Genomic DNA, 21,703 nt, shown 5'->3' on the forward strand with positions numbered 1-21,703 from the left:
ATCATTTCAGTCTTGACTTGGGAAGATTTGGTATGGCTATCTGTATAGTTTAGCAGGTGAATGAATGATATGGTGCATGTTTGTGTATTTTCTACTAACTGTCTAGCCTCGTGTTTCAGTCAGTCAAGAGGCAATCTAGAGCAATTACTAACTCATCATTAGCTGTGACTGCAGGTGCACCTATAAAGAATGCAAAAAAGGAGAGACTAGTTATCAGAAGTGCCAACTGTGAATATTTGCTATAGCTCAACACATTTCAGAACTGAAGTTCTTCAGGAACAATCTAGAGAGAATCAAAACTGCAAAAGACAACTATTGATGTGTAAACAAAATACTATTCAAACTGCTTGAAATCTTAGAGATATATACAGTTGTACCACGGATGTCGAAGGGAATCCGTCCCAGGAGCCTGTTCAACTTCCAAAACGTTCAGCAACCAAGGCGCGGCTTCCGATTCGGAACCCGCATAACCCGCCTTCACAAACTGGAACACTCACTTCCGGTTTTGCGGCGTTCTGGAGCCAAAATGTTCGACTCGCAAGGGGTATGACTGTAATTACCGGAAAAAGCCATCATTTAAGAGCAGTGTAACAAAGAAAACAATACAAATTGTTAGAACTACATTAACAGGCTCTTCAGTTCTGACATGCACTGATTACTAGTTGGCACTTTGGATAGCTAGTTTCTCCTCTTACTTTTTTTGGGGGGGGGAGGTGGTTTGCAGCCATAAAACATAATGGGGTTGCTGACAGTATACCATCGCCAGTGAGGGGCCAGAGTACCCCAGCCATACATGCTGTTTAATCTCCAGAGCAAGCGAGTCTGATTTCTTTCTTCATGCCACATTATAGGGAAGAAACTGATATGGAGCGCTATTTCTTGGAATTCTCCATATTTTATTTGTTGGATCAAGACAAGTGCAAGTCGTTATTGATCTTCTTGTTACATGCTCAGTAGCCAGGATAACTCTTCCACCCCCACCCTCTAGCAGATGGGTGCATGCTGAATTTTTTTTTAAAAAAACTACACTGCTATTAAGAACTGAGCATTTTATCAGGGAAAAGGTATAATGAAGTCAGTAAAATCTAAAAAGAGAAAAGACATATACATTTCCCCTTTTTATAGCTATATTTTAGAACCTAATGCATTTTATCTTCTATTTTGCCAGGAGGTGATATGAGTGAAGAGGATATGCTTCAGGCAGCTATGAATATGTCCTTGGAAACTGTTAGAAACAGCTTGAACGCAGAAGAAAAGAAATGACAAAAATTCCTAGTTTTATTTTATCGAAACACTAAATCCTGTATTAATCCTATGCGGGTGGTATAAAGGTAGGGTTCATTTCACTGATGTACCAAAGCAGGATATAGCCCTAAAACCTATGGGGCTGAGGATCAGAATTAAAAGGCAATTGCATATAATAAAAATAAAGTCTTCTCACCTCAAGGTTTTAGTTCCCCATGCCACTAGTTCTAATCAAGATTGTAGATTTGCTGCACGTGAGCAAAAGGATTATCAGTTTGTTCTAAAATCTCAACTCACCTTCCTGATCCATAGATGTTCAGGGCAAGTAAGTGATTCCTGCAAATAGTTGTATGGGGTAGGAGCCCTGTTCAGTTGTGATGGCGTATTCTTGCGGGTTTTTGCACAGCAAAATCAACTGTACCCAGTTACACAGAGGTCCAGTCCTGAGGCTTTTCTGTTGGGATGCTAGCCGGCATTGGGTGACACCTGCAGCTTCATCAGCTCACGTACATGCCTTAAGGCATTCCAAACACCTCTGTATTTTGGATATTTTAAGCCTATATAAATATAATTTGCCTTTCACTTCTGAAAGATATTTCTGTTACACAGTTTTTTAAAAAAGGAAAGCTGGCTTGTATTCTCAGTCCTTCTTACTCAAACTATTTTAATAGACGAAATTAAATAAAGTTATTTTACCAGTGTAAGAAAAGATGCAAAAAAAAGGTCTGGTTCCAGAACTGAATTTTGATTGTTTTAAGGACTGCAAGAGATACAAACTAACAAGCCCATCTTGCATCTTTTTCAACTGTAAATATTTTTCCTTTTTTTGGAGGAGGAAAGGGAGCGTTTTCATTTGTTATACTCTTTCTGCTCAATTTTGGGCAGTTCTGCCCTCAATGCACTGTTTTAGCACTCTGATTCCCTGAACATTGGTTGAATAGCTGAAGTAACAAGTTGTGGAGCATATTTCAGAACCGGTTACTTTAATTCCTATTCTGTTGCATGGGAATTGTTTTCTGATTCCTCATTTTATCCTTTCTCCCCGTTCCTGTGTTTCTATACAAATATTAGACTGGATAAACAAAAGAAACTGCCTTACATTGAGTTAAACCATTGGTCTGTTTAGTCCAGTACCATCCCCTCTGACTGGCAGTGGGTTCTTCAAGGTCTCAAGCAGAGGTCTTTTCCATCGCTGTTACCTGAGTTTCTTTTAACTGGAGAAACCTGGGGTTAAACCTGGGACTTTCTGCATGCAAAGCATGTACTCTGCCACTAAGCTAAGGCCTTCCCAGAATTCCAGGCTTCTTTGTTTAGGAGTAAAGAAGATGAGGAAACATTTTAATGCCATGACTTCAGTGTCACCTGTATACCTGCTTTCTGAAATGAACCCTGCATGGTTACCTATGTGTTAAGAATGGATATTCATAAATGAATGTGTGTGAGTGTGTGTTCTATCAGATGTTAATGAATGTCCTCTACCTGTAAGATTTTTGCCGCTTTTCATGAATGGCCTTTGTTCATGCACCTTACAGTTTTTTTTCTATTGACGTGTCTGTTACTGAGGAAAATGGGGGAGCAAACTTAGAGCTATTTTTTTTATTCTGTTAGTTGAGGTATACAAGAGTACTACGGGAGGATGACCACATTTGGCATTCTGTATTACAAAAAGAACTGTTTTAACATTTTTATTTTTATTTTGTAAATGGTGCTTTAAGCATATATTATGTTTACATATGTATCTTATGGCTATGGTCTTGGGATGTTTACAGTGTTCAGACTGTATACTCTGCTTAAACCATAGGCATTTGCCAGGTATACCAAGAAAAATATTGCAAAACCTATTGTTAATTTCTTTTGATAATGTTTTCAAAATTAATTATATTATTGCACCATCTTGAAGTGTCATCCTTAGCTACTGAATGATAGATAACTGTATGCAAATATATGGTACGACAAAGGAATACATTACAAATAAGAACACTTGGATTTTGATAATGTTTGTTTACAACAGTGAGCTTTAGATGCTTGGCTAGTTATAGAAGCTGAATCCCATTTATCTTGCATGCTTCATGTTTTGTTGATCTCTCTAAAAACCATTGCATAAGTATGGATAATGGGATTTGGCCCTGAGGGGTAAGCATTGCTTTTAAGAATGCATCTAGCTTTACCATTTCCATAAAATTAAGGCAACACTGTTTTGCGCTACACAATTTACTTGATTTATTAACAGGAGGAAATTAGCTTGCCAAACTTAATGCACAGTCATTGTTTTTAAAACTTCTGCACCATTAGTTACATAAAGCTGTCTGCGTTGATTTTTTGTTTTTGCTTTTAAGGTATTACTTGAAAACAAATATGCGAATGGATTCATATAAAACATGAAATCATACCAGTCTGTAAAAATGATGATTTTTTCCCCCTTTGTACTTTTCCAATAAATCGTGTTCTTTTGAACAAGTTGAATCTGGTGGAATTTAGGGCCACTTTTTTTCAAGATACTTTTACTTGAGTGCATATATCCCAAGAACAAAATATACATGGACCACATCAATTATGGAAGGTGTGCAGAGGTTTCTAAATCTACCTTTCCATTTAGAATACACCAAAGATGGAGGTCTGTTGTTGCATAATTTATAGAGTACAGCTGTGGTTCAAACTTACACACAACTTACAAAATGGATGCTGTACGTGTATTTGTGTAGCCTTTAGTTATTTGGAAACACAAGACTTCTTTATATGGAAACAAGACTTGCAAAAACTAGCTTTAAAATGCTTTTGAAAGGCATGGTAGCAGCCCCTGATATGCTGTTCCTAAGGGTTATGTTAATGGAAAGCCTTCAACCTTGTTCATCTTTAGTTTAAAAATCTTACATGAACTCTCTCCATGAGTTTGGACTGCAGTTTATGAACAAAACCTGTTGTCCAGTAATGTCAGTGTCAGAACTACCTAAAGCTTGGAAAACATTGAATGTATCTTCTGTTCATTTCATAGCCTAATTTCCATATTAGGGGAATGTAGAATCCAGTTCTGGCAGGAAGGTAAACAGATTTCTTTCAAAGCTTCTAATGTTAAGCTGGTATGTATTGGATACTTGTCTTCACATTCTAGCCAGGTTCTGCGTTAACTTTACTAGGCTTTTTGAAACAAAAAAAATTCCTTCCAGTAGCACCTTAGACCAACTAAGTTAGTTCTTGGTATGAGCTTTCGTGTGCATGCACACTTCTTCAGATACACTGAAACAGAAGTTACCAGACCCTTCTATATAGTGAGAAGGTGGGGAGGGGTATTACTCAGAAGGGTAATACTTTTTGATTTAGGCTTTTTGATTCAGCCATCTTTTCTCTTAATCCTGCTGAGCACCACCAGCACATTCCCACCAGCACATTCATTATCTTCAAAACCAGAATTAAGTCAGCAGAGTGTGTGTTGGGGTGTGCATATGCAACTTCTGTAACTAAGTTGATAATGTGTGCAGCGCTCCTCAACAACCCTGATGAAGACAGTGCTATTTTGAGAGAGGGAGCAGGTGGTGCTGTGGTCTAAAGCACAGAGCCTCTTGGGCTTGCAGATCAGATCAGAAGGTCCGCAGTTTGAATCCTCGCATCAGTGGTGAGCTGCTGTTGCTCTGTCTCAGCTTCTGCCAACCTAGTACAGTGGTACCTCGGGTTAAGAACTTAATTAATTCTGGAGGTCTGTTCTTAACCTGAAACTCCTGCTGCATGATTTCTGATCCCATCCTGAAGCAAATTTCTTAAGCCAAGATACTATTTCCGAGTTACCAGAGTCTGTAACCTGAAGCGTCTGCAACTCGAGGTACCACTATAGTTTGAAAGCACACCAGTGCAAGCAGATAAATAGGTACCGCTGCGGTGGGAAGGTAAACAGCGTTTCTGTGCGCTATGACTTCCGTCACGGTGTTCTGTTGCGCCAGAAGTGGTTTAGTCATGCTGGCTACCTGACCCGGAAAGCTGTCTGTGGACAAACGCCGGCTCCCTTGGCCTGAAGCAAGATGAGCGCCACACACCAAAGTCTCCTTTCACTGGCCTTATCCATCCAGGGGTCCTTTCCCTTTATCTCCTTTGAGATGACACAGCTGATGGCCCTGGTTGGAAAAATACTAAATATTGGATGCTGAGCCCACGACTGGGAAAGAAATTTTGCATTAACATTGTCTGAATAAGATTAGGGCACAGAATGTTGGAGTGAAATAAACTTCATTTGACACTGAATCAGTACACCTTTTGGAGTAAACGTGCCCAGGATCGGTTACCCCGTCTCCCGCCCTTGCCTTGCCACCCTCCGAACCGACACGAGCTCGGCGAAAGCCGGGCTGCCTGCGCTTCTCCCACTCGCGGCTTGAGGGCGCTGCCGCTTTATCCTCCCGTATCCCGGCTGGCCTTGCTCTCCGGGCCACGTCCCTGGGCGTCCGGAGGGGCGCGCTAGCGGCTGCCGCTCTATGGTGCAGCTGGGAGGTGTCATGGCGGCCGTCGAGGTGGCAGCCCAACCTGGAGGCCCCACGGCTGACTGAAGAAAGGAGCCCGGGCTGGAGGGGACGCGCGAGGTGCTTCATGGCGGCCCCGGAGCTCTGAGGGAGGCCCAGCAGCTGGCTTCCCTTCTCTGGGCTGCTCTCCGAGGCAGGCGGGCGTGAGGAAGCGGCGCTGAGGGGAACCGGCGGCAGCAGCTGCTCTTGGCGGCGGCGCCTTGTTTTTCCCCTTCGACAGCTGAGCGGCAGCGGTGATGGCGTCGTGGCTGGGCGGCCTGGGAGCGGGACTGGGGCAGTCCCTGGTGGGCCAGGTGGGAGGCAGCCTGTCCACCCTGACGGGTCAGATCTCCAGCTTCACCAAGGATATGCTGCTGGAAGGCGGCGCGGAGGAGGTGGGAGGTAAGGAAAGTGGGTGGGTGGCTGGGAGGGGAGGGGAAGGTGGCAGCACTCAGGGGTCCTCAGCATAGAGAAGACAAAGGAAAAACACGGAACGGGGGGAATCAAAAGTGTCCTGAATACCGGAGGGGAGTAGCTCTTATGCTGGGAGTTGTCTATAAATGCCAAATGTGCTCTTGGGATGGGGAAGGGCGGAGTTAAAATCCTAGAATCGTAGCGTTGGAAAGGGCCCTCCAAAAGCCATCTGGTGCGACCCACTGCAATGCAGGATTCTCACTTAAAGCATCCAGAATGACAGAGTTAAGGGTATCAATATGTACTTTATTTTTATTTATTTTTGGCAAAGGGTGTTTAAGGAGAAATCACAGGGTTAAAGCTGACCGAAAGTCCAGAGGTAGTATTGTCAATTGATGTACTGTGGGGTAGAAGGTTCACAGGCCAGGAAGGACTTCCTCACAAATTTGTTGGCAGCTGCCCGAGTTATTGTAGATAGGAAGGAGCAAGTTGAGTGTAAAATGGAAGAATGGTATAAAGAGGTGTGGGATATAGCTATTAATGGTAAATTGGCATGTACTATTAAGGTAAGATAGGGAATATGCAGGAGAAATGATTTCAAGGAGATGTGGAAGGTGTTTGTAGGTTTTGTACTGTTAAAACAGAAAGAGGTCAGTCCATCGCAAGTGATGTTGAAATTTTGGGAGGTTGGGTAGTTACAGTGGAATGGTCTCAGGGGTGGGGTGCACATCTTTATTTTTATTTTATTTATTACTACTGTATTACTTTGTCAAGAAAAACTTTTTAAAAAATGACAGTTAAGGTTAGATGACAGTTCCTGGGATTCACAGTTGGAGAAGAGTGCTGCCATGCTTAGTTCCCACTTTTTGGTTTCCCACAGGTATAACCAGTGTGAGAACAGGATGCTAGACTAGATAGGCCTTTGGTCTGATTCATCAGGGCTTTTCTCATGTGGAGGCAAGGTAGCAGAGTCAGATCGAGAGCTTATGAAAAGGTGGGGAGGATTGTTTTGAGCTGGAGCTACAAATGTTGAAATAAAGTATCTTGCCCATCCCATCCAAAAATACACACGGCAACAAACAATGTAAACAAATTGAAACAATAACAAATACAAAACAAGCAAACTGTTAAAAGTGCCTTTTCTTTTTAAAAAAGCATACTTTGGACAAAAAGTAGCAGAAGAATAAATTTTCATAAAACAGTATATTGAAAGGAAACTTGACTGCTCACCAGAAAGCACACAGGAATGGGAGCTGGTGAAGTTCTTTTGGTATGATGCACTGTTTTGGCACCTCCACAGAAACATGAACTTGCACCCAACAGGTTAGATATTGGGGGTTGGGGGGAAATGACATTATTGTGATAGGGGAGGACAGTATTGGTCAAAAGTACAATGAGGATATTTCAGAAAACTTTTAAAACTGGGACCGTTCATAAAGAACATCACAAAACAGCAGTCAACCATGGAGATCATAAAGGAAGGAACAGTGTGGGACACCTGGCAGAAAACAATAAGAAATGCCTTGGATATTTTGCTGTTTGCTGGTGTAATGAGCTTTAAAGATCTAAATTGCGGTAGTTTCTTTTCTAAAAACACCAAGTGTAAAATGGGCTACCTGTAGATCAGGGATGGGGAATCTGTAACCTTCCAGGCACTTCTGGTCTCCAGCTGCAGTCATCCTAGCCAGCATGGGTTGTGGGAGTAGTGGGGAAACAGTGGATCATCTGGAAGGCTTTCTGTCCTAAACCACGATTAAGATTTACCACTGTTTTGAGTTCACACTTGACAACTGCCTAAGGCAAATTACATTTTTAATGACAGGTGGAATTTGTGGATCCAGTGAGGATAATGTATATGTCACTGGCAAAAAAAATTCTGTATTTCTGGCAGAGCTTTGTCCCTTTTAGCATTTGGTTTTCAATTGTTCATTCTGTATATATTGCTATACCTGGGCAATCTTAAAAAGCACACCACTAATATAAACTTCATAGGAAGTTGTACATGAATTACAAACATGTAATACAAACATGCTTTCCATAAAAGGTTTGTACCAATTTTTAATATTGTGATGGTTAGTAACATGCAACTTGAGTGTAGTTTTCTTTGTTGGTTGATTTAATCTCCAATTGGCTTTGTTTCATTTAGAATAGTGTGTTTTAGAAAATTTTAGCAACTTTTTTCATTCCACAACTAAGCAATTTAAATTGTCAAGAGCTTTGGAGAAGAGGTGGCATATGATAAAGGAGGACAGCAAAAATACTTTTGGTCTAATAACTATTGTACATCGTTATGTTTATGCCTATCTTTCTGTTGTTAGAAATGCATATACACTCAATTGCAAAAGAAAGATGATGTCACATAAGACATTTTTCACTGTGTACACTCAGAAGGCAAAGTTCAGCCGTCGTGTTAAAGGTCTATATACTGTGACTGTTCTATCAAGTATCCAATAATAGTGGGATTCCAGAGATTATCCATTATTCCAACAGGGTGTTGTGAAAAAAGCAAAGTATTTCAGTTGCCTAGAACTTTTAGAACATAATATTTTTAGGCAGTTTCTGGAAGATACATTTGAATTTAAAACATGTAGTGACTTTATTGAATATCAAGTTTTTAAGTAAGTTTTCAAGCATCTGTATCTATGTCCTTTTTACCTACCAGTGACATAGAAGTTTAAAGGTTGAGAACATATTTACTCAATGCACCAATAAAATATTCCAGCACTATCCCTTATGATATAGTGACTGTGTATAATGCTTTATTATACACAGTCACTATATCATAAGGGAAGCAAAATCTTTTCTAAGGATCAGAATTTCATATTCCAAGGAGAATATGGTTTACACATAATCTCTGAGATTTATGTAGGTAAGAAACAATTGTAGTGGAGTCAACCGTCCTGTCTTGTTGTTTTTTGAAAAAGTGGTTAAATATCCAAAATATGGTCGGTCCATTATATGTTTGTTTCCATTTTAAATCCAACACACATGAATTCTAAAATGTTGTGCTATTATTTTTTATTGACTCTCAGGGACTAATACAGTACTGATGTAGTAGTAGTAGTAATAATAATAATAATAATAATAATTTTTATTTATATCCCGCCCTCCCCAGCCGAAGCTGGGCTCAGGGCGGCTAACAACAATCAAAATAATCCAACATTCTAAAAACATTTATTATAAAATTAATTAAAATCAAATTGATGACAACCATTAAGCAAAATTCTGTGCAGATTGCCAGAGGAGGGGGTCAGGCTGCGCCCTGACCAAAGGCCTGGAGGAACAGCTCTGTCTTGCAGGCCCTGCGGAAAGATGTCAGGTCCCGCAGGGCCCTAGTCTCTTGTGACAGAGCGTTCCACCAGATTGGAGCCGTGGCCGAGAAAGCCCTGGCTCTAGTTGAGGCCAACCTAACCTCTCTGCGGCCTGGGATCTTCAGGATGTTTTTATTTGCAGACCGTAAATTTCTCTGTGGGACATACCAGGAGAGGCGGTCCCTTAGGTACGAGGGTCCTAGCCCGTATAGGGGTTTAAAGGTTAAAACCATCACCTTAAACCTGATCCTGTACTCCACCGGGAGCCAGGAGTACAGTGCAGCTGGTATAGTACTGGATGAATATGACCTCGCAGCGAAGACCCCATAAGGAGTCTCGCCGCGGCATTCTGCACCCGCTGGAGTTTCTGGGTCAGTCTCAAGGGCAGCCCCACATAGAGCAAGTTACAATAATCCAGTCTGGAGGTGGAGGTAGTAGTAGTTTAGTCTAAGAAATCCTTTTAAATATTCTACCTTCAATTGACACTTTTTAATATATTGCCACTAAACCTATCCAAATACATATACTGTTGTGAGAATTGATTTCATTTGTATTCCCTTCTCCATTCCTTTCAGGTTCTGCAGCAGACTTTCCTGTATCCAGCTCCAGTCTGCGGGATGTAGAAAATATTCATGGAACACTGAGATCAGAGGTAAAAAAAATAATCTGTAAAAGCACACTGAAAAAAATAACACCTGTTCTTAAGCTTGGACTTCTTGGCATATTTTCAGTACAGTAAAATGTTGGTTTAATTCTATTTAGGATTCTTTTCTTTGTTGATTCAGTTTACTTGTTTCCCCTTTAGAATGAGAGGCTGAAGAAGGCTTATAATGATCTGGAAGAAAAGCATGAAGCAGCAGAGCTTCAAATAAAGCAACAGTCCATAGAATACCGGAATCAGCTACAACAGAAAGAGGTATAAAGTAACACAGAAATTGTTGTTCAGCAAGGGTGTGTACATTGATTGATTGATTGATTAGATTTATAAGTTTACACCCTAAGGGTTGGTGACAGTTGATTCAAAGATTTTGTGTGTATGTGCGTGCTACTGTTTCTTTTATTGAACTATAATATCAATGGCTTTTTGTCTGAGTTAAGCTGCACTGGCTACCCACAATTTGCTTACCCAGTCGAATTTTTGTCACTAAACAAATAGGGATAATTGTTGATTCAGCTCTTCATATACTTCTTGAATTGTTTCAGTGTGGTTGGTGGAATTTCAATGAAGGACTAAAACACAGAAATACGTTATGAAAGTCATTTTTTGTTTGCCCTAATCCCAGAGTAGTTTTCCTTCTCCAGGAGACAGTAGCATAGCATAAACCCTTATCTTAATCAAGAATGCTGTTCCCACGATAGCAGATATATATGTAAACACCCATTCTCTCTTTTAAGGCGGAAGAATTACCCTTCATTCTACAGCCATCCACATGGATGCATTGTGTTATGAGCATGATGGATGGGGATGAATCCTTCTGTTCCTCCCCCACAGATACAAGATTGCTGCCCAGATAAGCATCTGAACAAGATCTGTATGAAAAACGTGCTTGTGCAGTACCTGTAGTATATCAAGTAGAAAATTCCAGAATTAATTACAGTCATACCTTGGGTTGCGAACGTGATCCATGCGGGAGGCACATTTGCAACCCGCAGCGCTGCATCTGCGCACATGTGTGGTGTGATTCGGCTCTTCTGCGCATGCACATGGCATCATTTTGTGTTTCTGCGCATGCATAAGCGCTGAAACCCGGAAGTAATTATGGTATTTCTGGGTTCGGCGTGGTCCACAGCCCGAAGACACACAACCCGCAGCGTTCGTAACCCGAGGTATGACTGTACTTGAAAGCCGCAGTGTAGAGCTTCTGGTCAAGAAATACTTTGTATGATCAATTTGATACCACTTGTAACCACTGAGTTACATGAGAAAGTTTTTTCCTGCTTTAATACATGCACAAACTCTGAAGTCTTCTGCTCAGATGGGAACACTTTTATCAGGTGATAGGTAAATTCTGAGATTATTTGTTCCTTCGTGCTGAATCTTACTTGTAACTGTGTCCTGTCTTTTTAGGTGGAGATCAGCCATCTTAAAGCCAGGCAGAATACACTACAGGAGCAACTGCGGAAGGTGCAGTCAGCTGCTCAGTCAGCACAGTTGGGAGCTGCTGCTTCTCCATCAACCACTCCCTCAGCTTCCTTTGTCCCTATGGTTAGACATAGTTCTTCTGGTTTTCAAGGAGATGACATGGACTTCGGAGATGTAATCTGGTCCCAACAAGAAATAAACAGACTATCAAATGAAGTTTCTAGGCTTGAATCTGAAGTGGACCATTGGAAACAGATTGCACAGGTGGATCACTTTCCTGTGTTACAAGTGTTCAGAATTTATAACACTTTTTGAGTTAACTGGTAATAAAGCCCATGCTACCATCTCTACTGGCGTGGAAGATTTGTCAGGAATTAGATAACTATTCTGAGCTTTTCCGTTAAATGAGATATTGTTGACTTCCTTATTTCTAAAACTGGGTAATCCTTATTAATATATATTATTACATGAATGGCATAAGCGTGGTGACAATGTCCAACTTTCTCTTACAAACCATGGAGTGCAAAGCTCTGCAAGATTGTGGTGGAACTACGTTTAGCCTTGAATGCTTGGGTTGTAAAGCTCTGAAAAGCACACACTTGCTTGATTCAAGCTCTCAGGTGTTGTGGCTTGATTTTTGTGACATGTCAAAGTGGATAGAGATGTAGTGTATGTCAGCTTTGAATCCTACGAATGCATCTTTGTTCTTTTGACAAAAGGGATCCAAAGCCGATCAGTTATATGTATTTATTGGAGACATTTTTTAAAGAAATATAAATATGAATTTATATCAGTGATCAGTTTTCTATCGAATATCAGTGCTTTTTTCTGATCTTACCTCTCTTCCTTAGAAATATGTGGTATATTATTGGCTGAGAGATGTTAACATTTAAGCTGATAAATAATAGACTAAACTATGATTTGAATGTAGATTCTTTTGGCATTCTGTTCACTGGATTACATTGAATTATAGAATTACCCTATTTTTTAATCTTATGCTTGGGTTTAATTCAGCTCAGTCATACTCTGATTATCATAGAATGGTAGAGTTGGAAGGGACCCCAAAGGTCACCTGGCAATGCGTGAAACTCAGCTAAAGCATCCATGACAGATGGCCATCCAGCATTAGACCCATTTAAATCAATGGACGGCTAAACTCTAAACTCTAAAATTTTAAAATCTAATAAACTTATGACTGATTTTTGTGTTGCTTCTACTACATGCAATTTTTCAAACATTTAGTAGGTGGTATCCGTTGGTAACATTCTTCTTGCACAATGGGCTCCCTCTTGTACAAATGACACTTTCTTCCCCCCCCCCCCTACTCCATGGAGCCCTCCATGTGCCTGGTGGGATTTGTGGTAATAATAATAATAATAATAATAATAATAATAATAATAATAATATTAATATATTTATACCCGTCCAGCCACTCTGGGTGGCTTCCAACAAAATATTAAAAATACAATAAGACATTAAAACATTAAAAACTTCCCTAAACAGGGCTGCCTTCAGATGTCTTCTAAAAGTGAGGTAGTTGTTTATTTCCCTGACATCTGAGGGCATTCCACAGGGTGGGCTTACGCAAATGGGATTTCCCATTTCAAACATTTAGTGGGTCCCCATTCTCCATCTGCAGCCTCCCACATTCTCCCAAAATCTGCTGCGGATCCCATACATTCTAGCTGAACATCTTTCAGCATTTTCCAAACTAAACGTTTTCTCCCTGTTATTTAGTTTTCCAAACCAGAAGGAGCAAATAATACAGATCAGAATGAAATTGGCAAGCTGCAAAATATTATCAAGGTAAGACTATATTTTAATAAATTAGTTCTCCTCTTGCTTTACATTTTCTGTTAATCCTCTTTCAGTTTATAAATATTCACATAAAACAAGATATTCACATCCTTAACTATGGACAAACTACGATTAAAGATGAGGATGACTATAAATACTGATAGGTTTGTGGTGGAGAAATTATCTGAGTGAATTAAAACAAGATGTTGTGTTGCTTCTTACAAGTAAACTGTTTTGTTATATTGTGTATATAAATATATACCGTAGATATAAAATGTGTACCATGCCCAAGTCTTCAGAAGTCTTGCATGAACTATTACTCATGTTAAAAATACAAGACATAATCTGCATCCTATATCTTAGACAGATGATATAACTTTATTTAAAATGCACATTTTAGGAGCTAAAACAGAACTTGAGTCAAGAAATAGATGAGCATCAACACGAGCTTTCAGTATTACAGGATGCACATCGTCATAAATTAGCAGAAATAAGCCGACGTCATCGAGAAGAACTGGGTGAATATGAGGAACGAATAGAAGAACTTGAGGATCAATTACAGAAAGGTCTTGTTTATTGGTTTGATGGGAGTTTTTAAATGAATTGTTGATAATCTATTGTCATTGATTCCAGCTCTTGAGAGAACCAAATATGTATGGCATTCAAGAATACTCTTTATGGTTGCACTGTGTATGACAATTTGCACAGTTATTGGCCTTGGTGCATTTAAATAGGTTGTAAGAACCAATCGAAAGTTCAGAAGAAATTATAATAATGGCTTCCTAGGTATCCTACACTGACTTTTCTGTCTAGATACCGTACCTAACCAAGTCTGTGATGGTTTAGGGATCAGTTTTTCCGCGAGGTGGAAAAATTGTTCTCACACACTCCTTATTTATTCAATGTGACATTTAACTCTGGATACAGGTTGGGTGTGATGCTGGCCATAGAGAATGTAAGATAAAAAATGTGCAGCCTGATTCTGTTCATGTTTACTCGGAAGTAAGTCCCACAAAGTTTAGTGTGGTTTACCCCTCCATCAGCATGCCTAGGCTTACTGTCTTAGAACCTAGATTCCAACGATACAGTAATATACGCATGACAGGATGGAATAAGTTCAGCATCTGTACTAGCTAAATACCATTTTTACACACACACACACTTTTTAGCATCTGTATTAGAAAAAAGTCATTTTTAAAGTTACCTACATCCAAGTCTGTACATTCAGCAGCCACAAAAATCACATAATTACTAGTTTCACAGACACAGTGCAGTTCATCTCTGAACACACCCTTTCTACCTAGCAGGCTCCAAAAGCGTTGGAAGTAGATCCTGGAAATTCCTGTTTCAGACATCTTTAGGGACTTGATCTAACATGTTAGTAAAGCAGAAGCTTCTCAGTCTTTTTAAAAGTGATTAATAAGAACTTTGTCATTGTTTTATTCTTTGCCTGTCAGCATCAGTGCCATTTTTTACTATTCATACATAAAGCCAACAGCTTAGGACTAACTCAACTGCTTCCATATGTAGAGCTGGTACTGCTATAGGTGCCACATAATATTAATTCTGCACTTGTGAGAAATAGATCTTTTAGGAATCAGAATAACTGCTCACTTGTAATTGAGCTATGAATGCCAACCAGCATTAATTAAACCTTTGATTTTTATAATTTATTTTTGACAACATATCTGCTGGAGAAAAAACTGATTTTTCACAGGTTGAAAATACCTGCTATTCCAAAATTATTGTGTTGGACCCAAAGTTACATATATATATATAATGGGGCTCATGGAAGGAGTCTTCCCTGCCCCCCCACAGCAGCCCCCTGAAATTGTTCCACTAATGGTCAGTGGGTTATTGGGTTTTCCCAAGTCCCCTCTACCACAGCTTTCTGCATGCCCCCTCCAGTCCTTGATGAAGCATTTTCTGGTGCCTGGTGGTGTGGGAAAGAAAGGCAGACAAGTCTCATGTTTTCATTTACAGTGGTGCCTCGCAAGACAAAATTAATCCGTTCCGTGAGGCTCTTCGTATAGCGTTTTTTTCGTCTTGCAAAGCAAGCCCATTGACAGCTTAGCGGATTAGCACTATTAGCGGCTTTTAGCGGATTTTAGCGGCTTATCAGCTTAGCGGATCAGCTGATAAGCGGCTTAGCTGCTTAGAAAGGGGGGGGAGGGGAAAAAACCCGCAGGAACTCGCAAGACATTTTCATCTTGCAAAGCAGCCCCATAGGGAAATTTGTTTTGCGAAGCGCCTCCAAAACGGAAAACCCTTTCGTCTAGCGGGTTTTCCGTCTTGCGAGGCGTTCGTCTTGCGGGGCACCACTGTACACTGATCTCCTCTCCGATACCTTTACTTGATATTTCTTGCTGCTTGCTGCTTTCCTTATAGCATCTTTATAGAAATTTAAATCTCTTAAATCCTATAGCAATCTTTAACAATTTCAATTAATCCCTTCACCTCCCTTCCCCACAGCCCAGTACTTCCCTCCACCCGTGTGTGATCTTTACCTACTATTATTTTTGTTATTGTTGCATTATTCACTTTATTTGTTATTCCATCGTTAATATATTATTATCCTATCTCCTTGTGCCTTTTAAACTTTTGCATATTAATTTTTAAGCTCCAGCGCCGATTTTTTTTTCATGTATTCCTTAACGCATTCCCACTCTTTATTAATTTTTAATTTATTGCTTTTGTTACATATGATTTTATTTTGGAGTTGTCTGTTTATTTTGGAGTTGTTTGTTGTAAAGAATGTATATTATGTGAATAAAATAATAAAGGATGTACAAAAGAAAAATAAAAATAAAATAAAAGATAGGCAGTCAAATTGACTTTTGTCATCCCCATTATGCATGTTTTGACTCTGGACCCAACCCATTATTACATTTCTTTGGCACTTAGATCTTGTGACTGCTATGGGAAAATGCCCTATTTCTGGGAGATGTTACAGTTGCATTTTTTTCTACTTTATAGTTGGTGCAGCTGCTGACACTTCTTCTGAATGTGACCCACAGAACATTGTGGCTGAATCGACAGCATCACAGCTGAAGGACTTGCAGGATAAAGTCAAAAGTTTAAGTCAACAACTGTCAGCAGCAGCAGAAGAGAAAAATATTCTCTTGAAAGAACTTGAATTGGTGAAAATGGAGAAGAGTCAACTAATGCAGGAATATGAAAGGCTCAAATCTGATTCCCATAAATTCCAGGCATCTCTTCTTGAAGAACAGACTGATTTAAAAACACAGGTGGAAGCCCCTAAGCCTGCAGTAGAATCACTGCAAGCAGAAGTGCTCCGACTACAGCAAGCACTTCTTGGTATGAAGCCACTGTAATGTGGTGTCTAATTTTATCATGTGCATACAGTTTTAGGACAAACTTGAAATGCACTTCAAAGAGACATATCAAGAAAGCGCTTCTTTATGTGAGGATGGGGGTGGGATTTGCCATTTTCTCTTCCAGTAGGGTCCTCTCATGGAATGCTATTCCAAAATTCCCCTTGAACTTCAGGAATAAGGCTGCTGCCTGGGAAAGAAAGCTGAGGAGTCTGGTTCCTGGCCTAAGTGTATGAAAATGAATGCCTCTAAGAATATACATATTAGAGATGTGTATGTTATACTGAGATTCATTTGGCTGCCTTGGTTTGTAGCTTATTTCTGAGTGGCTGTCACAGAAATGATGAGTGATAGAAGATAAATAAACAGTAATTACACAATTATTTTTAATGCTAGCTTTTTTTGTTTTAACTTGGTAGTATGTAAAATTCCAAAATTGTATCTTTGTGATTATAACCTCAGGTGTTGCCTTTGTATTCTTGTATACTTTCCTCTAAAAATAATAGCTATTATTTTTTATTGTTTTTACAGATGCGGAAAATGAAATAACAAGACTAAAAAAATCAGATCAGGTAAACAAATTACTAAATTCACATGCTTTTACAAATAACCTTGCATAGTAAGTGGTCCAACAGCCACACATGCCCCTTGTTGCTCACTTCTGTTTTAATGCCACTGAGAAACAGGTAAATGTGAAGCCAAATTTATGTGAATACCAAGAGGCTGCTGCAGTTTCTCCCATCTCTATCAGCACATAGTAGTATACTATGTCCTCGATGGTACACTGATGGAGAGAGCATAATAGTACAGTATCTTCAGACCTTACCAAACAATAAATTGATGGGACAATGCAAGTTAGTAAGCATTTATGTTCATGCCTTCCCTGATTTAACATTTGCATCCCCTTAAAAAAGGGCATCTCATGCTTCCAGAATGTTGTAATTTTTGCAATTCCATAAATTCAGAAATATGTTTATTTCCTAAAGCTGTGTATGAATTGCAAATACACTTAAATCTTTTAATGTTATAAAAGTGGTTTATGCAATATGAAATTCGTGCCCAGGCATGGGGTTGTTTCCTAAGCTTCTGTTACAAACTGGCCAGGAATAACATAAATGGTGCCCTCTCCTTTCAGTTGAATAGCTTTGTCTTCCCATTTGGCTAATTTAGTACTTTCAGTCATTAAAGTGAATTTTGTGTTTTCCATAAATAATTTTAAAGCCTCTTTAAAAAGACAAAAAACCCAACTGATTGATACTCACGAATATTCCCAAATTGATTTTATCCTATTAAATGTAGGGTCTTTTTTCTGTCTAAATTAAGGAAGGGCTTCAAACAAAACTGGAAAGCTTACAACCAACGTGTGAAAGTGATGCGTATGTATCAACTCAAGGACAGAACTTAGAGTTAAATCAATTAAGACAAGACTTGGAAAGGAAAGAACATGAATTTAATGAAAGTATTGCTGAAAAGGAAACATTAATAGCAGAACTAGAAGAATTGGACAAGCAGAACCAAGAAGCTACCCAGGTAATATATTGAATAAACTAAAGGGGTTGGATGGGTAAGGATATTTATTATCTGTACTGAAATCTAAAACTATTGGCTGAATCACTTTTATCAGTATTGCTCATCCGTGAATTTGCTTTGTTGTGAAGAGAAATAATGCAGGTTTTCAGAGAATGTGGGATGGAAGATATTCAAAATGTTAACATTTCCTGTTAACATGACCAGAGTAGGCCCATTAAAATTAATGGTCATGATTAACTTAGGTTCATTCATTTCAGCGGATCTACTCTTGAGTAAAAGTTAGTTGAATACAACCCTGACTGGTGTTGACATTAATGCTTAACTCAATAACATAATTTCTCTAGTATTTTGAAAAACTAATGATGAAATGATGGTGATTTTTCCACTCTTGACGGTGTTTTACGGGTCTGTTGATTTACCATGTATGGGCTTTCTCTACTTTTTTAACATTTGTTTGTATTTTTATTTTAGCATATGATTATTTTAAAAGAGCAGCTAGCCAAGCAGAATGCAGAAACCGCTAATACTGTCAACCAGCTAAAAATGGACACAGAGTCTGAAAAAAGAAAAACATCGAAGCTAGAAGCTGAGAAGCTGGAAATGAGCAAGGAGCTAGAAGGCCAGAGAGAGAAATTGGATCAGTGTACATTTGCACTTAATGATTTGCACATGACTAAACAACACCTGGAAAACAAAATAAAAGAGCTAAAAGAACAGCTAAAAACATCCCAGCACTGTAACTCCAAAAATAAGCAGGAAATAGTAGAATTAAAGAAAAATCTAACACAAAGAGAAGAAGAAATTTCTGTACTCCAAAATAAGTTAAGCAAGATAAGTCCAGAATCTAACAGTGCTTTTCACGTCCAATCAGCCACAGAAAGGGAAGCGGAAATCTCAAAGCTGAATGAGCAAATTTCAGAAAATAAACTAATAAATACAGACTTGGAGAAATGTATTTCAGAGCTTCAGATGGAAAAGGAAAAGCTTCAGATGACTTGTGAAGAACTGAAACAGCAGTTACAGGAAGCTAGTAGTGAGAAGAGTAAGATCGCTTTTGAAAAAGATACCACGGTGGAAGCTTTGAAACTAGAAAAAAAGCGGCTAGAAAATGAACTAAGCCAAACTGAAAGCCAATTGTTGGAACAGGCTCATAAATATGAGCAAACCATTGAGGAGCTGTCTAATGCACGTAACATGAATACCACGGTGTTACAGTTTGAACACGAGCGCTTAGTTAAACTCAACCAAGAGAGAGACTTTGAGATAGCAGAACTCAAGAGGAGCATTGAACAGATGGAAGCTGACCATGAGGAAACCAAAGAGATGTTAACGACTAGCTTAGCCGGGCAAAAACAACTGACAGAGCTCATAAAAGAGAAAGAAGTGTTTGTTGAAAAATTTAAAACCAGGGCTTCTGAACTAGAGCAGCAGCTTGAAGATTATATTAAGGACTCCAAAAGATGTGACATTTTAAAACAAAGTTTAGAAGAAAAGGAGAAAAGCCTTTCAACCATGAAAGAAGAGAACAATCATTTGAAAGAAGAAATTGAACGAGTGAAAGACCAGCAGAGTAGGTCGTCCTCTTTGGCTGAGCCCAAAACCCTAGATATTATCACTGAACTTGAAGCAGAAGTAACACAATTAACTGTGCATAAAAATAATCTTGAAGACGAGGTAAAACTTAACAAAAGAAAGGTTGAGGATCAGAATCAGAAAATGGCCCAACTTCAGCATTCCCTGCAGGAGTATAAAAAGGAGACTGAGGAGTCCAAATTTCAGTGTGAACAAATGAGCATCACACACAAACAGGTGTGCTTGGAAAAGGATGAGGAAATCAAAAGCTTGCAGCGGACAATAGAACAAATTAAAAACCAGTTGCATAATCAGAGAACAGTCATTCAGCCAGATCCTCCTGATCTCTTTCAAGAAACCAAAGTGCAGACACTTAATGGTGAAAATGGAAATGAGAAGCATGACTTATCTAAAGCTGAAATTGAAAGGCTGGTGAAAGGCATCAAGGAGAGAGAAATGGAGATCCAACTTCTGAATGAAAAGAATGTCTTGCTAAGTAGACAAATTGATCAGCTGTCCAAAGATGAAGTTGGCAAGCTCACGCAAATCATCCAAGAGAAAAACTTGGAGATACAAGCTCTCCATGCAAGGGTTTCCTCTCCATCTTATGGGCAGGATATTATTTACCTTCAGCAGCAATTACAGGCCTATGCCATGGAAAGGGAGCAAGTGCTGGCAGTTCTTAGTGAAAAGACTCGGGAAAACAGTCAGTTAAGAACAGAATATCACAAGATGATGGACATTGTAGCAGCTAAGGAAGCAGCTCTGAAAAAGCTTCAGGAGGAAAATCAAAAACTAGCCAATGAATTTGAAAACAGCAGCCAAGATATGTCCCGAGAAACAATTAAGAACTTGTCCCGGATCATTCGAGAGAAAGATATTGAGATTGATGCTTTAAGTCAAAAATGCCAAACTTTATTGACTGTCCTCCAGACATCCAGCATGGATGGAGGCAATGAGTTAGGAGGGATTAACAGCAATCAGTTTGAGGAGCTTTTACAGGAACGTGATAATTTGAAACAGCAAGTGAAGAAAATGGAAGAGTGGAAGAAACAAGTAATGACCACTGTCCAAAATATGCAACATGAGTCTGCTCATCTCCAAGAAGAACTGCAAAGGCTTCAAACACAGATCTCCATGGATAGTGAGAACAATTCTCAGCTGCAGATAGAGTATAATGGCTTGATTCAAGGCTATGAACAAAATGAGAGAAAGCTGAAAACATTTAGTCAAGAATTAGCACAAGTTCAGCATAGCATAGGAGAGCTGAACAACACCAGGGATTTTATTCTGGGGAAACTTGATATGGTAACACCTCCTCGGCCAGTAAAGTCTACCACTGCTTCACAGTCATCGGAGACTTCCAGCAGTGCTGCTTCTCAGGTGTTTACAGGTGACTCCAAACCACTAAATGAGGAACTGGAGCGCATGAGTAAAGCACTGGAAGAAAAAGATTCAACTATCCGAATTCTGCAGGAGAATAATCAGAGGCTGTCTGATTCTATGGCTGCATCATCGGAGATGGAAAGAAAGGGTCAAGAGGGGTCTGAATTTGAGATAAAGCACTTGAAGGAGAAGTGTGATGTCCTGCAGAAGTCACTTAGGGAAAAAGACCTGCTAATAAAATCAAAAAGTGATCAGTTGCTTTCTCTCAGTGAAAACCTTAGTAATAAAGAGAACGAAAATGAACTGCTGAAGCAAGGTATAACTAACCTAAAGGAGAGAACTCTGATTTTAGAAATGGACATCCGTAAATTGAAAGAAGAAAATGATAGAATAGTGGCAAAATGCAAGGAGAAAGAAACTGAGTTCAGAGCCCTACAGGAGACTAACCTGCAGTTCTCAATGATGTTGAAGGAGAAGGAATTTGAGTCTAGTTCCATGAAGGAGAAGGCTTTTACCTTCGAAAAACTGTTGAAAGAGAAAGAGCAGGTA

The 21,703-nt window shown here is 39.4% G+C and overlaps 2 protein-coding genes across 8 annotated transcripts in view; both read left to right on the forward strand.

Moving 5' to 3' along the window:
- ATXN3 (ataxin 3) overlaps positions 1-3,708 on the forward strand; it is a 19,044-nt gene extending 15,336 nt beyond the window's left edge. For all 7 annotated transcript variants that reach the window (XR_014563636.1, XR_014563637.1, XR_014563638.1 and 4 more), the window contains exon 11: positions 1,169-3,708. Coding sequence is in view for 4 of the 7 variants with exons in the window: in XM_083737260.1 (XP_083593386.1) it covers positions 1,169-1,263 (95 nt within the window). In the remaining 3 variants the exon portion in view is untranslated. The remainder of the gene's footprint in view (positions 1-1,168) is intronic.
- Positions 3,709-5,634: 1,926 nt separating this feature from the next.
- Positions 5,635-21,703, forward strand: part of TRIP11 (thyroid hormone receptor interactor 11) — a 33,663-nt gene continuing 17,594 nt past the window's right edge. The window contains exons 1-10 of the mRNA XM_083729416.1: positions 5,635-6,128; positions 10,027-10,103; positions 10,257-10,367; positions 11,520-11,798; positions 13,272-13,340; positions 13,732-13,897; positions 16,308-16,649; positions 17,198-17,238; positions 17,990-18,196; positions 18,668-21,700. Of these exons, the coding sequence (XP_083585542.1) occupies positions 5,984-6,128; positions 10,027-10,103; positions 10,257-10,367; positions 11,520-11,798; positions 13,272-13,340; positions 13,732-13,897; positions 16,308-16,649; positions 17,198-17,238; positions 17,990-18,196; positions 18,668-21,700 (4,470 nt within the window). The 5' untranslated portion in view covers positions 5,635-5,983. The remainder of the gene's footprint in view (positions 6,129-10,026; positions 10,104-10,256; positions 10,368-11,519; positions 11,799-13,271; positions 13,341-13,731; positions 13,898-16,307; positions 16,650-17,197; positions 17,239-17,989; positions 18,197-18,667; positions 21,701-21,703) is intronic.

Source organism: Podarcis gaigeae (assembly GCF_964106915.1).
Source record: "Podarcis gaigeae genome assembly, chromosome: 1".
In the NCBI taxonomy this organism is placed as follows: domain Eukaryota; kingdom Metazoa; phylum Chordata; class Lepidosauria; order Squamata; family Lacertidae; genus Podarcis; species Podarcis gaigeae.